Source organism: Notothenia coriiceps, unplaced genomic scaffold (genome assembly GCF_000735185.1).
Source record: "Notothenia coriiceps isolate Sejong01 unplaced genomic scaffold, NC01 NC01_scaffold00027160, whole genome shotgun sequence".
Classification (NCBI taxonomy): domain Eukaryota; kingdom Metazoa; phylum Chordata; class Actinopteri; order Perciformes; family Nototheniidae; genus Notothenia; species Notothenia coriiceps.
In genome coordinates, this window is record NW_011359861.1 from 80,044 (window position 1) to 94,973 (window position 14,930).

At 40.7% G+C, this 14,930-nt stretch overlaps 1 protein-coding gene across 1 annotated transcript in view; it reads left to right on the top strand.

Annotated features, from left to right (window-relative positions):
- The first annotated feature begins 453 nt into the window (after positions 1–453).
- Positions 454–14,930, top strand: part of LOC104957492 (collagen alpha-1(V) chain-like) — a 35,408-nt gene continuing 20,931 nt past the window's right edge. Inside the window, exons 1-5 of the mRNA XM_010785129.1 lie at positions 454–669; positions 11,828–11,989; positions 13,460–13,670; positions 13,860–14,022; positions 14,709–14,831. Of these exons, the coding sequence (XP_010783431.1) occupies positions 552–669; positions 11,828–11,989; positions 13,460–13,670; positions 13,860–14,022; positions 14,709–14,831 (777 nt within the window). The 5' untranslated portion in view covers positions 454–551. The remainder of the gene's footprint in view (positions 670–11,827; positions 11,990–13,459; positions 13,671–13,859; positions 14,023–14,708; positions 14,832–14,930) is intronic.

Consider the following 14,930-nt stretch of genomic DNA (forward strand, 5'->3'; position numbering starts at 1 on the left):
AGAGGCTCCTCCGTGCATGTATACGTACGTAAGCCGAATGCAAAATTACGCACGCCCTTTCTCTCCCTCTCCTCCTGCCATTCACTCTCTCTCTCTCCACACACACACACACGTACGCACACACATACGCACACACACGTTCTCACTCTTCGTGAGAGTAAGTGTGTAAGTAAAGAAGGAAAAGAGGGAGAAGGGGAGAGAGAGCGTGATTCCAGGTCTCTCTCTGCTGCTCTCTCCACTTTGGGTACTCTTACCCAGTCTGACTCAATGGGGCTTTAGCACTAAGGGGTTACACGTTAAAAATAAAATATATTTTCACCCCAAACCCCATTTAGTGTTTAGGTTTCGTGCATTTAGATAGTCAGACATAGGTAACTCATTAAGGAAAGTCTCCGGGAGAGAGGCAGCGACGTCAGAGGCGTGCCTTTTTGTCTGTCGCCTGGCAGAAGGTTCAGTCGGGTCCCTCTCGTCGGCTGGCTTTCTGTGAGAGGATAACTTCCACCATATCCTACATTTACAGCTCAACCAAGCCGGCAAACTACTGCAACACTATGGATACTGGAGATTGTCCCTTCCGGAAGAAACGGAGACCATGGCGCATGGACTTCTCATCCTTTGCCTTGGCAACCGTGGTACTCGTCGTATGCCAAACGACCGTGGCTCGTGCAGGTAAGACAGTTTATATTAGAAAGATGTTTATAATGTGTTCTTAAAGACTTGCTTACATTATTTGGCTACTTATAATGTTGTTTAACGTTCCAAACCTTGTCATTATTCGCTGTCTACTTGGATTTACCTTGCGTAATACCTCATCCATTATTGGCTATTTGCGCACCTGAGCTGTTTCTTTAGATTTTTCCCGAGAACTGTGGTAAACATTGGCCCAGAAGCAATGGCCCACAGTATTTCAGATATATTTTTGCATGTACTTGCATGTTAAGAAGTTTATTTATTTTTCATGTTGGCACTGAATCAACTTCCTAAAGAAGTGTGACTTGTTTTCTTCACAGGTTCATAAAGGTTTTTATGAATGGGCCATGCTAACGACCATTTGGGAATTGAGTGAAATTAGTTGAGACATAAGAATAAGTGATGCAAGGGACATCTAAGAGTCCAATAATGGGCCAATGGGCACTGCGTCTATCCCATTAAAACAAACGAAGAAAAATAATTAATGAAAATATGTTGCTATTGCAAATTAAGCTTTTATTTTAGGGAATGGTGACGGAGTAGGGTCGTTATAAAAGCATGTTAATTGCGTTTCTCTGTAGGAAAACGTAAGTGCGTAATTATGGTTTGAATTAAGTTTTTTATTTGGAAATCATTTCCTCGGGCGTCTCCCCTTTCTGCGTGCCCAGAGCTTGCTGACAGGTGTCATCGATTGTGCCCTCAGCTGATTTATTTGGGTATCCAGGTGCTTTTTCTGTCATTTGTTGAATTTTCCTATTTATCTTAAACTAAAAACTCTAAGAATCCTTTTCAGTTTTGAAATGACAGCTTATTTTACACCACCCTGCGAATATGACGGTGCACATATTGCTTCGGTTGCATTATTAGAAGTTTGGTCGAATTGAATATCTGAGTGTACACGGGTCCACAGCAGCACTGTGTGGGGATGGCAGAGTGTTTACCAGCTCAGCCTGTGCACCAGTCCATCCATCACTGCCTCTGCTGCAGGGAGGAGGGATTTATTCACCAAGTTTGTATGGCTCAATAAGCCCATGGAACGTTGAGTTGTTCTCCTACCTACAGTAGTAGAACAACATTTTCTGTTTGTATTCGAGTCATACCGAGTATGACTTTAAGGAATGATCTGTATGTGATGCAGTTCCCTGATGGACCTCTAGTTGTCTCTAGAGTCCAGATCAGTTCAGATCTGACAGGAGGCTTATAAAACGCAATGCCACACCATTTCAATGATTCTTAAATAATGATCATTAGTACATTCATAGGTGCAGCCACAGATATGTGAACATTTCGTGTTTGATTTGATTGATTATAAGGTGTGACATTTTTGTTAACCATTTATTAATTATGACTCTTTTGAATATCTTACAGAAGGGGAACTGAACGATTTTAACACTTGTTATATGATAATAGCTGGTTAAGAAGCAACGGATGACTGCTTTCGCTGATGCCCATCATCCAGATTTTGAATAGATACATGATGTCAGGTTTAACCGTTTAGGTTTTGTGAAGTACATTTGCTTCAGAAGTATCAGTGGACAGATGGATCAATGGCTCTTTATCCCTCTTGTGGAGAGCTTGCGGGGACAGTTTACGGACCAAGGGGGCTTTTGTAACATAAATTGCCCCCCTCCAGTGTATTCTTTGGCCCCGTTTCCAATTTCAGATTGCGAGAGGCGATTGCACCTTCCCGTCGTCTCCCGTGTGTATTTTGGAGGCGGAAGTCTGAGACATTTTTGCTTTTTATGAATAGGTTATTATGCGGCGGAGCACCTCAGTCACAGGGCTTTGGGAGTGAAAGCGTCCAGTGTCTCCGTGTCTATGTGCGCTTTGTACAGTTTTGTTTGTGCATAAGCGTCTGTGAGCTATGGATGTTTTCCCAGTTCTGGGTGTGGAAATGTATTCCACATAGGCTACATGTGAATGTGGCTCTGTCTGTGTCCAACACCTTGTGCAGGTTGTATTTCCCATCTTAAAGGATGCCTCTAGAGGCGCTGTGCTCGTTTGCTTGTAGAAACATGCTTTAAATCATCGGACCTTGTGATAATATCAGAGTGACACAAATACACTCACTTGCCGCGTTTTGCACAAGAGTTACGGCGTATTGGCTAGACGGGCTGAAACACTGCGTCTGTGTGCCCGTTCCTGTGCGCGCAGTGCGGTGCGTGCAGCAGCCCAGATGTTAGTGTAAACTATAGCTGCGCCCCACCCTGCCAGTGAAAGACTGATTTAGAGAAGAAAGTGGTCAGGATCTTTCATGTTTATTCTGTTTTCGCTGGGAGAATGAGGACTAGAGAAAAGGAGGAGGGATGCATGAAGCACAGAGCAGAAGACCCCAAAAGCCATGAAAGCAGAGTTTTGTGTCCAAAGGAGGAGAAAATCAGAGGGCAATATTGTCTTGACATGGATGTTCCTCAGCTTCATTTCAAAGCTGAGCCCTCCTCAAAGGGCAGTCTGTCTCAGTTGGCCAAACATAACCTAACCCTGCTCTGGTTCTCTCTGCTGAATAGAGTGTCTATGTGTGGCGGGCGAGCAGGCGTTTGACAGCTCATTCCTACTGTATGGAAGTGTGTGGTATGTCAGGCTTCTGTTCGTCATATGTGACCCAGTCTGGCAGCTTTAACCATGTCCCTCTTTATTTTTCCTTTGCTTTGTCATCATTTTCCCATGGGCCCTTGTGGCTCTGGTGATTCACGTCAATACTCTTCTCTTGCTTTTAGCACAGACCCTGTTGTCCAAGCTAGTGTCCAGTTTGATCATGTTGTGTACATATTTTTTTATATTTGATTTTCCTCCTTCAAAATTAAATGTAGCTGTTGCAAAAAGATCTTGCATAGCATTTTGTTGCCATCAGTTAAGTCTCCCAGGCAGAACTTGCTCTCATTATAATTCTGCCTCCTTTTCCAAGATCGAGAAAAACCACAGCCATAGCTCAACCATAAATGTATCCATGTAATGTATTATGGCTACGTTGGAGGTGGACCTCCGCCAGGGAGAACAGGCTGCCTGGGACACTGAGTTCAGGGCAAAATCTCCACCATCTGAAAATGGCTTGGTTTTGTCTTGAAGTTGGTTAGCATGTCATTAATCTAATTCAGTTTAACTACTATAAACAGCTGACGGTTCCAATGCATTTAAAGTACTTTTATTTTCATAATAGAGACTTCTTCGTGTGAAAGCTGGTTTGAATTCCACACAAAAAAATCATTTTTAGAGCCACTTGTTAAAACTGGTTAAATGGTTCAGGTATCCTTTCTTTAGGCAACTGTGACTGTACACTATCACTCGCAGTCTCTGAATGGCCTTCACCAAAGCTAAATGACATCATTTGCATATAAGACCCAGACTGTGGTGTTAAAATAAAACACACATAAGTCAAAGCTACACATACAAACGTCTGAGGCCTCGGTTCTAAACCATGACATCCCCTCAAACTGGAAACTAGTAAAAAAAACGTTCTCAGACAAAACCACTTTGGCACTGCAGACTTAAAGGAACAAAGTGAGTTGAAGATAGCTCTTGCTTATTTTCATAGGTGATGATTTAGTGGTTGGTGGGTGTGTGTCCTTCCTCCAAGGCATACTGTTCTAGCAGAAGATGTACAAGGAGGGCACGAGAGTGTACCAGCTTTATTATGACAGGCTGTCTGCATAGGATGCTATTCCTAGTCACTGTTATTTCACCAGTGTAGGAGGGACCAGCTGTGTGCCTTTACATTTAATGTTAACGTACAACTCTACCAGATCTTAATACAGTCTATCCATTTGAAAATAGTTTAAATGTTAGGTAAAGATAGTTGTTTTCCTAGAATGGGATGAGGCCTAAGCATACCCTTCAGTCTATATTATCTATATATATATATATATATATCTAGAAGACAAAGGTAATTGATCACTGTAAAGCATGTACCTCTTTGCGCTATGTCATAACTTATGTGGGACTGTTTGAAGTGACCTTCTCCATAAATTCCCAATCAACTAATAATATAAGTAGCATACAATATTTTCGTTTTATTACCTGTTTCTTTCTGAATAAGCTCACAGAATGGGAAGGAAGGGAGACACCCTGGTGAATTAGGGGTGCACCATGAACAGTGCCCTTACTAAACTTAAGATATGGATAAATCATGGAATATATGACATGTGAATGAGTTAGTGCTGTATACATTACAAGGATAGCAGGATTTCTGTTATTAAATACCTGTGGGGTTTTTAAATTACACAATGTAGATGAAACACATTGGATTTAAATATCTAGAAAAACATTAGGTTCATAATTAGTGTAAGATGCACACACACACAACACATCACTCTGCTTTCAATCTTCTCAGACCTGTTTTTCTCCAGCCAAATAACATCTGTAAATCTCTGTGATGTGGGGATTTCCAGTCTGAAAAGGTGTTGCTATAGACAGCGATGATGATTATTATGGGATGCTGACTCACTGCTCTCACTCTTGTCTTTATTATAAGTCTGACATCCGACTAGAGTCTGAGATAAATCTATGTATTCAAAAATATGTTGTCAGTGCTAGTTAGATCTTTTATTTAATGATAACATATAGGTTGTGCCGTACACTGTGTCAAATATTAGTTTGATTAACTGTTAGGATTAAACCATTAGATCGAGTAGTATCTTTACGGTTAATAAAACATGTTGTGAAAAGTTTATTTTACTAGTTTTAAGCTATTATCTATAAATGATGTTTATCATTAGCACTGCTTAGCTGTCCATTGGCACATTTACATTTTCTGAACTGTTATGCTGTACAGTATTCATGTTTTTGAAATCTCTACTTTTAGCAGTTTAAAATCCATTGTATTGGCAACAGTAACATTTAATATAAGTTGAATCTAAATAAAGTTACTATTTCGCTGTGAAATAATGCTTTTCCTTTGGAAAATCAAATGAATAATGTGTTCCTGTTCGGTTTTGTAAACTCATTGTAGTCAGAGCTCAAGACAGGTTTCTCATTTGCCCCAGCCCTGTGGTCCCGTGCAGGGCCTTGTGGTGTCAGCATCCACCCTCAGGTCCAAACTAAGACTGTGGCCTCCATCCCTGAAACCACACCGCCCCCAGAATGATACACGTAGCAGTATGAGCGCAGCACAGACTGGCACAGACCACATAATGGAACACAGGGGACAGTAGAGGACTCACCAGGGAATATAGAAGTAAATACACAGTCTCTGAACTAAACTGACTCATAAACCTAATTCTGGTAAATTAGCGCTGATTAAAGCAGGTGTAAAAACCAGGAATCTCATGATAGATGATTGCATGTATATTTGGTGTTTGAACACTTGGTGAATTAGCAGCGTGTTTAGTGTCACACTGAGATTGAACTCACAGACATCCAGCAAGACTTCTTAAAGTTAGTTAAGTTCTCAGTTCCTTAAGAAAGCACACCTGTAACCTGCTTTTCAGATTGCTGCGTGATGGAGGAGCTTGTTGTTAGAATTATTACAAATTGGGTGTTTGATCGTTTTTCCACTGAAATAAAATTCTCTTAACTTCTTCTCAATCGCTTTTCCCAGGGCACGAGGCCTTTACACAGCACCAATCAGTGCTGTCACCATATGGTGCTTACTTCAACATCTTCAATTATTGTACTTCATTTGTGAGACTTTTGGCAACGCAGACATTGTATTTCTCATCGTAAATCAAAAACCCCCATCAATTATTCTGTTTAAATACGATGCAGCTCATTTTCAGTTTGTACTGCAAAAGCTGTTAATGAATGATGTGACTGACTGTAACTTCCCAGTTAGTTTTAGAATTTTAAAATATCTTAAAATACTTCAGGTTTACATGGGAATGGTCTAAAACACCTGTGATGGCAGGATCTCCTGTAATGAATAGGTCAGGATTACCCTACAATAAATTCATATATCATAAAAGATAGTTTGTATTTTCTTTCAGAGCAGATAGCCAGACACTGAAATTGTGTGATACTTCTATGATAATTAACACCACAGTGACAAAGCAAACCCTCATGTTAATCCTTATAAATAATGCGAAGTCTAATAACCCATTTTTACTAGCATGGGTACTCATAATGGATTTTTGGTCTGTGTACACGAGGCATTATAAATAAATCGTAACTACAGAGCACCATGTTGAAAATTACAACCTGCAGCAGCTCGTACGCCTAGCAATCGTGGTCAGCTGGGAGGATGGGCACACAGCTGGTGAGTGAGGAACAACTGGTGCTTAGTTTACGCTTTTCAGGATTTAAATAAATTCAACTTTCTGAAATATATGACCCCAAACATCCTGCCATCTTTGCTTATTCTTCAAAATGCCAGGAGACTCAAATATTGACACAAAAATTGGTGTTCAGATGAATTTGTGCATCTGTGTGTGTTTGTGTGTGTGTTAACATGCAGGTCAATATTGCATGTCCCTCTTGCTCTGTGTGTCTAACAATGTGCTTGTTGTGTAGAGGTGAGAGGTGAGGGGTCAACGTGTCAGCTGGAGTGTGTGTCTGGTATTTGGCACAGCTGTACCAAAAGAGGAGAGGACATACGTGCACACACATCTGTACATATCGTGCACACTGAAATTGTCCGTACTGTATGGCAGACAGTCTAGGGCAGAAAATACAGACTTTCTTCAAAAGAAAACTGAAAATCACAAAGCTGCCACCTCACACAGGTCTAGAGTGATAGGTCTGAATATGTCTGTAATTTATTCAAGTTTCAACATAGAAAAAATTGCACAGTATTTTAATATATCACAGAAGTGTATTTTTCAAGCCCAAGGAATAAGAATATCATAATTATATGCTACCTTTAATGTGAATACCCTTTTCTTATTATTAATATGTGTTTTTTAAATGCTTCATTTCTCACTTCATTAAGTGAGAAATGAAACAAGCTGTATAACCGTGTGAGCGTTATTGATCAGTTATTCTCATTGCTGAGTGTGTGTCCAGTGTGTGTGTGTGTGTCAAGCTGTTTGTATTCACACAGAAGAGGTGTGTGAGAGTTGTTTACCCTGTTAACTGACAGAATGTACAGCCTCTGCTTATAGTCATTCATCCAGTAAGCATTTCCACCTCTCACTTCATGTGAGTGTGTGACTTTGATTGCAATCACTTTTAGCTCCATCTAGTGGTGATAGAGGGAAACTACAATCATGCACACGAAAAGTGTTGCAGTTTAAGCAGCACCTTAAGAGCCCTTCTGCGGTGTGACTGCCACCCTGGGTATCACATGTGTTTTCTATCAGGTTGCGTTAGGCTGGTGGTCTGCATGTTTGCTCACTTGTGGCTGTGTGCTTCTGAGTGGGTTAGAGTGTAACAATGATTGGATTGTTTCAGACCTGAGACACCTGTTGAAAACATACATGCAGTACAGTGCACCATTATACACCAACGGCATATCATTATTGTTTGATTATATTTATACAACTTTCAGTGGTTTGCATACTACCTCAATGAGAGAATCAAGCACTACGAACATTTTTACTTTATTCAGAATGTAAGAAAGTCACCCCTGGTGTTTCTGAGTTTCTTGAAATGTTGGTAAATTGTAGATATGAGCTATATATTGACCATAAGCATTGATTTGAGCTTTTAAATACTGCAAAGAGTTTTTCAAACCTTCAAAATATACTGACACGATTTCAAATGTATATATGCCGGCACATCTCATCTCACAATCCCTTTTTTTCAATTTTGAAGGTGTAGTTTAGTTTAGCTGTTTGCACTACACTAATACGATAAATGAAAATGTTTAGAAAGAAAAGTCTATACAAGATTATTCCCCGTATTTGAAAAAAAAAAATTCAATTAAATCTCAAAAACATCAGGTAGAAGTCATGAAGGCTTAGTGTTATATAATCAGTGTCACATATACTTTAAATGGTTTTCGATTTATTTTAGCAGCTGTCAGTGGGAATCACTGTACCGGCTACTGTAATCTCTGCCTACAGCACCTGCCTCCCGTTTTTCCTGCCTTAATGACTGCAGTGTAATTGTCCCGTGTTTACATCAAAAGAGTTTAGCCATCTGTGAGCGCTTATGGCGAGAGAGGCCGATGGAGCAGGCCGAGGGTGAAAAAGAAAGTAGAGAGAGAGTTTGTTCCCCCTGACTTTCTGTTTTTCTACCTTGTTTCATATTTACCTCTCCTCATCTCGTGAGGTGTGTCGCTGCAGTTTGTCTTGCCCCGGCAGAGTGAGTGTGCGCCTCTGTGGCCCCGTGTTATTTTTGTGGGTGTTTTTTTGTCGTGATTGTGGTCCTCCGGGCAGGAAGGGCCCCGGCTGCAGATGTGAGCGGGGAACAGAGCGGCACATTGTACTGGGTGTACTGGTGGGGCTCGGGCTGCAATCTGATCCAGTACCCTGCCATCATAGAACCACGCTGTCTACTGTCACTCCCTGACCTCCCCCAAAACACACACACACACTGCACCTTTGCCTGAACCTCTCTCTGCCTCCTTTCCTCCTTCAACCTCTTTCTCATTCCCAGCATTCCTGTGAAGATGTGCAAACGTTTTGAAAAAAGTGGAAAACAAATTCAGTGCCCTCTAAAAAAAAAGTCAGGAAAAACATGAAAAAAGTGTATTTCTTTTCTTCTGTCCTTTTATAAAGGTTCCTGTTTTGAATATTATAACATTTGATGGTCTAACTAGACATTGACGCCTGGAAAAAAGCACAACTCTTGAACAATTCTCCCTTTTTTCTACCTTTGATAACTACTCATTTCTGCCTAAATCTACTGGTACAACACCACTCAATCCAACACACACTTTCTTTCCTCCTTGCGTATTGTTTGCTCATACATCCATCTCTTTCTCCCCATCCTCTTCCTCTTTCTGCCTCTGGTGTCGAGTGACGTTAATTGCCTGTGGTCTAGACACCATGAGAGTGATATGAACACACCGTTTGCTCTGTCTGAATACATCTTACAAGCTGTGGGCCTATTGGACTAACTGTTAACTCTCAGAAACTGGGTGCCACCTAAACACGAGCACCACTGATGGGATCAGTGAGTTTCAGGACAAACAAAAGAAAACTTCAAAATTGAACCCAATATAAAACATCCTTATTCGATGAAAATTAAGTTAGTTGCCAGATTTATAAAAAAAATCATGCATGTTAGTTTCTGTTTTATTATAAAGTGCTGTGAGTCTTTGATTGTGGCTCTATATGTTGGTTTCTGATGACAGCTGTGCCTCCTGCTGACCTTTGCACTTTACAGCATTTCATGTACAAATAGTTATTATAAAGTATGTAACAACAGTGGCCCAAGTGCTAATGGGCTCCCTGTGTCATTTATATGGTTTTATATGCACTTATATGATTTTTCCATACCTGTAAATGACAGTTTATTAAAGTGGCTGCTGAATGAAAGCAAACCAGTAACTTCATAGGCCGCATCGCAGGAGGACCCGGTTGTTATGTTTTCTTTAGAGCTGTAGTTTTTACACAGCCAATGCATCACTGCCACCATAAGTTTATTATGAGAAGGGCCATAGCAGGGCCGGCTGTAAATGACTTTAATTGGCTGTTAACAGCAGAGTTCGCTCTCTGGAGCACCTCAAACACAGGAAGGCTAGCCAAGAGGGAGGCAGGATAACTGAGTTTGGGAAAATATGAATACTGGGTGATGTTTAAAACCATAGGGACCCATCAACATGTTCTAACTGTCTATGATGACTTTGAATTACATTTAGATTTGGGTTTTCTGAGTTTGAACAGTTTGCAAGCATTCTATTTTGAAATCTTGGCAGAATTTAAGTCATGCATATTTGTCATTCCATCCTGACAGCAGGGTACGTCTGCTCGGCAATTTGGGACCATAGTTACACCATAGAAATGTGCAGCATAAACCACCCATTTTTGAGCAAATATCACAAAAAGCGTGATACTGAAATGTATAAAGCAACACGCAACCAGACTGAGCAAAAGTGTTCGCAACGCATGTGACATCCATTGTTTTTAAAGATTTAACTCCTGTGGTGAAATAAGTGCCTCCAAGTATGTCAAACTAAATGTATATTATGTTTTAAATGATCCGTTCATTCAATCCAAAACAATAATACAGACTTAAGAGGACTTTTTTTTTTTAAATATATCTGCTAAATTAGTACCTGTGACTTTGATTTTCCTTCTTGCTCTGTAGTTTTGCTACTTTTTATTTCTATGTAATGTATAGTATCCCATGAAATGAAATATAACATAAGAAACATGGCTGCTTTAAAACAAACTTGTCTTACAGTTGAGTTTTTTCTGGTGGTCATAAAGGAAATAAAACCCTACATTTGAGAAACTACAGCCATACATTTCAAACTGAAACACACAGACTGACGCAGTGCCTTTGAGCAATGTGAGAAAGCCATGGAGGTGCAGACTGAGGGTGGAGAAACAGACCTCAGCGTGTGAGAGTGGAGAGAGGATGTGAGGCTGGGCAGTTTGTGTGTGTATTTGTGTACACTGAATACCTGGAGTGTGTGTGCACGTTCTGTGTATGTCATGTGAGATGCTTGTGTGTCCTCAAATATTCACCTGACTCAGCACTATCACGTCAACGGCCACTTGTTGCTTGATAAAAGTGAGCAGAATAGAGGCAGCTGTCTGCGTTCAGACTTAAACTGAGCTTAACTATATGTGGCTTGGACTCTGGCCAGTTTACTTTGACACAGTGCTTCCTTTCTTACGTTATACATATATACAGTGGTTTCCATTGTGGACATCCCCCATACCTGCTCCTATATCGCATTAGAGCTGCAAGACCATTTAAGATGACTTGCAAGATTCACTTTTTGTATCCAAAGTTAGGCTTCTGCAGCTGAAAAATAATGGCTGCAATGACAGATGAAACTGACCTCAACAATGCAAAAGTATAGGAGTACATTTAAAGGTGTTGAGGTTTACAGGATGGCGGGCCTTCTGAGGCTTTTGCAGAAAAGGTAGTCAATATTGAATGATTAATGAGTAATCAATTGTGTTTTCAATCAATGTGTATATTCCGTATGTCCCCTCCATATCTGCAGAAAGTGCTAATGGCCAGAAAAAGGTGTCAAAGTTAGATCCTTTATCGATGAATGCATGTAATCGTCTGGTGTTACATTACTTAGGCTTTACGTTTTGAAATGTAAAACAACATTTAATGACAGTATTTCTCTCTTCCTCAGACCCAGTGGATGTGTTGCGGGCTCTGCAGGTTCCCTCTCTCCCTGAGGGCGTGAAGAAAGTCCCCGGCTTCTGCACGTCCCGCCGCTCCGGCACCCCCGACCATGCTTACCGCATCAGCAAGAAGGCCCAGATCTCTGCCCCCACCAAGCAGCTCTTCTCAGGTAGGCTGACAGTCCCGTATGGGGGGATTAGATCGTTGGACTATATGGAAATACAGCATTTCCAACATATTGAAAACAAGTAGAAATCTTCATTTCAATATGACTGGCTTGAAGGAGTACTTTATTTTTGCATTTCCATCATGTTGGAGGACTTTAAGGAGCTCCAATCAGAGCCACAGAGGACATCATGATAAGCTGAATATTCCTGATTAGTAAACTAAATAATCCCTTTTGCTCAATTTGCTAATTTAATTATGCTTTTATTTTTACAGAATTGTTTCATTGGAGAGCAACTGAATGAACAGCTGGCTCTTTATTTGATTGTTCATTATTTTTTGTTTCCTCTTTTTAACCTTCAAGTTCAAACGTAGCTTTATTGCCATGACTGAAATGAGGTACAATATTGCCAAAGCAGTAAGGTTTACAATATAAGGGCAAAGTATTTTCTCAAGGGAAAAAGAAGAGAACAAATGTTAGGCTATGCAGTTTACTCTGTATGATATATTACAAATAAAATCAAGCTATTAGAATGCAGTAATATATTGTTTCCCTCAGGCTAGTGCATGCTGTGATCATATCTTTAAGCCTCCCTTGAAATGTCATTGTACAAGTTGTAGGTCTGATAGTGGCTCAAATATGTAACTTGTTTTTTTTCTATAAAATGTTGTTTAATGTTAATGTTTGTTTGTTTTAAACCTTCATTCATGCATGTCTTTTAACCAACTTTTTGACTTTGTGGTAACAGTAAAGAAGGACAGGATAATCTTTATATTTAACATATTTACAATGAATTCCAGAGTGCAGAAACCTATCATTATAATTACAGGTTGCTACTTATGTTTGGAGGTATTTTAAACTCAGCTCTCTTGGGTTTAGTGAGGCTAGATTGCTCATGGATTTAAAGCATAATTGTGTGGTGGAGTGCAGGAGTTGAGTGAAGCTGTGTGGGAGAGCCAAAAGAAAGTAACTTAAGGATACTGTCTGACACGCTGGAGTGAGGAGCAATAAAGAGAAAGTAGCACTTATGTGGTTGTGAATAAATCCTCAAAAGTCAATGTTGATTTCGACTCATTTTCTAAAGTTTAGTCTTCCATCTCTGCCCACCTGTTATTATGTGTCTTTGTCACCTACAGTATGCCCTGAGGGAATAACACTGCTATTCTGAAAGCACTTTCTCCTGACACAGATCCCCTTTAGGCTCATCACTGATGACCTTTTTCGCAACATACATGTCTTATCTTGCACGACCACATTCCTACTTTAAACCTTGTTATCCTGCCTCTCCTCCTTTGCCATGATGAAGAAATGTTCTGGTGCAGTTCGGTCAGCTTTTCTTTCGGCTGCTTTCTCTATCATTTGCCTCTTTCTTATTTTCTTCCTGTCCTAAAACACTCACCCCATGTTTATGATCTAACTCTCTCTTTCTTTCATTGCCTCTTTCCTCCCTTCCCTCCCTTCCACCATCAATAGGTCGATTCCCGGAGAACTTCTCCATCATGGCCCTGGTTAAGGCCCAGTCTGGTCTCCAGGCCTTCCTCCTCTCCATCTACAGCGAGCAGGGCATCCAGCAGCTGGGTATTGAAATGGGACGCTCCCCTGTTTTCCTGTACGAGGACCAGAACGGCAAGCCAGCCCCTGAAGACTACCCGCTGTTCAGAGGCGTCAACCTGGCTGATGGCAAGTCAGTAACCAGCAACAACCGGCTTGTGACTGGTTGAGATGACATGTTTGGGGTTATTATAGGGGTGGGGCAGTATGTGTGAGAGTTGGAGTGTATATGTGGTGTAAGGGTTGGTTTGAGACCTATCTAATCAGGCCTGTAGTCACAGTACAAATTTATTCGCCTTCGCTTCCTCCTCTTTGTCTCTAGGTGGCATCGCATTGCTATCTCTGTTTCCAAGAAAAATGTGACACTGCTGCTGGACTGCAAGAAGAAGATGACCCGCCCCCTTCCCCGCGGCAACCATGCAGAGGTGGACACCAACGGCATCACAGTGTTCGGAGCCCGCCTGCTCGATGAGGAGGTTTTCCAGGTAAGGCCATTTTTTTGGATAACCTGCGAGGGACGCTGTTCATGGTTTAACTGATTGTTCTACGCATACAAAGTACTATCTTTGAAGTAAAGGCAAGGTAAGGCAAGGCAAGTTTATATAGCACAACACATTAGAAACATTAAAAAGCAAAAGTACCGCAGCATCAGGACTAAAACCACCAGACTCAGGGACAGTTTCATCCCACAGGCCAGAAGACTATTAAACACCTGAACATTGAAACAACATCCATAACATTCATCTGGCTGCTACTTAGAAATCATTTATGTAATATATCATATACCAATCACTTGTATACTCTTATTGCACTATTTCACTATTTCACTTTTTTACTATTTTTATTTTTGTATTTACTATTTACCTGCACTATTTGTTTCTGTTTGTCTGTTTTATTGTGTTGCACTGTTGGAGGAGCCTGTGACCTAAGATTTCCATCGTCATAACTACACTAGCTATGTTCGTATGACCAATAAAAGCCTTGAACCTTGATAATAAAACATGAATAACACAGGTACATGAATACAAGTTATAGTGCAGTGTAAGATGTGAATAATTAAAAGTAAGTACAAGTAAAATAAAACATTAATATAATATTTTCCTCCATAGAAGTTTACATAATGCCCAGTAATAGATGATGCAGCTGGGAATCTGTTTGTTTTCTTCCATAGGGAGATATCCAGCAACTGCTGATCGCCTCCAACCCCCAGGCTGCCTATGACTACTGTGAGCACTACAGCCCTGACTGTGACTCCCCGATCCCCAAGACCCAGGCTCAGGACCCCAACACATACGTGAGTAACACAGCCACAACACAAGTCCATCCACAGACTTATGAAAACCAAAATGTGGTCGTTCACACGTATGAAACTCGAGTTGATCTGAAAACGTTC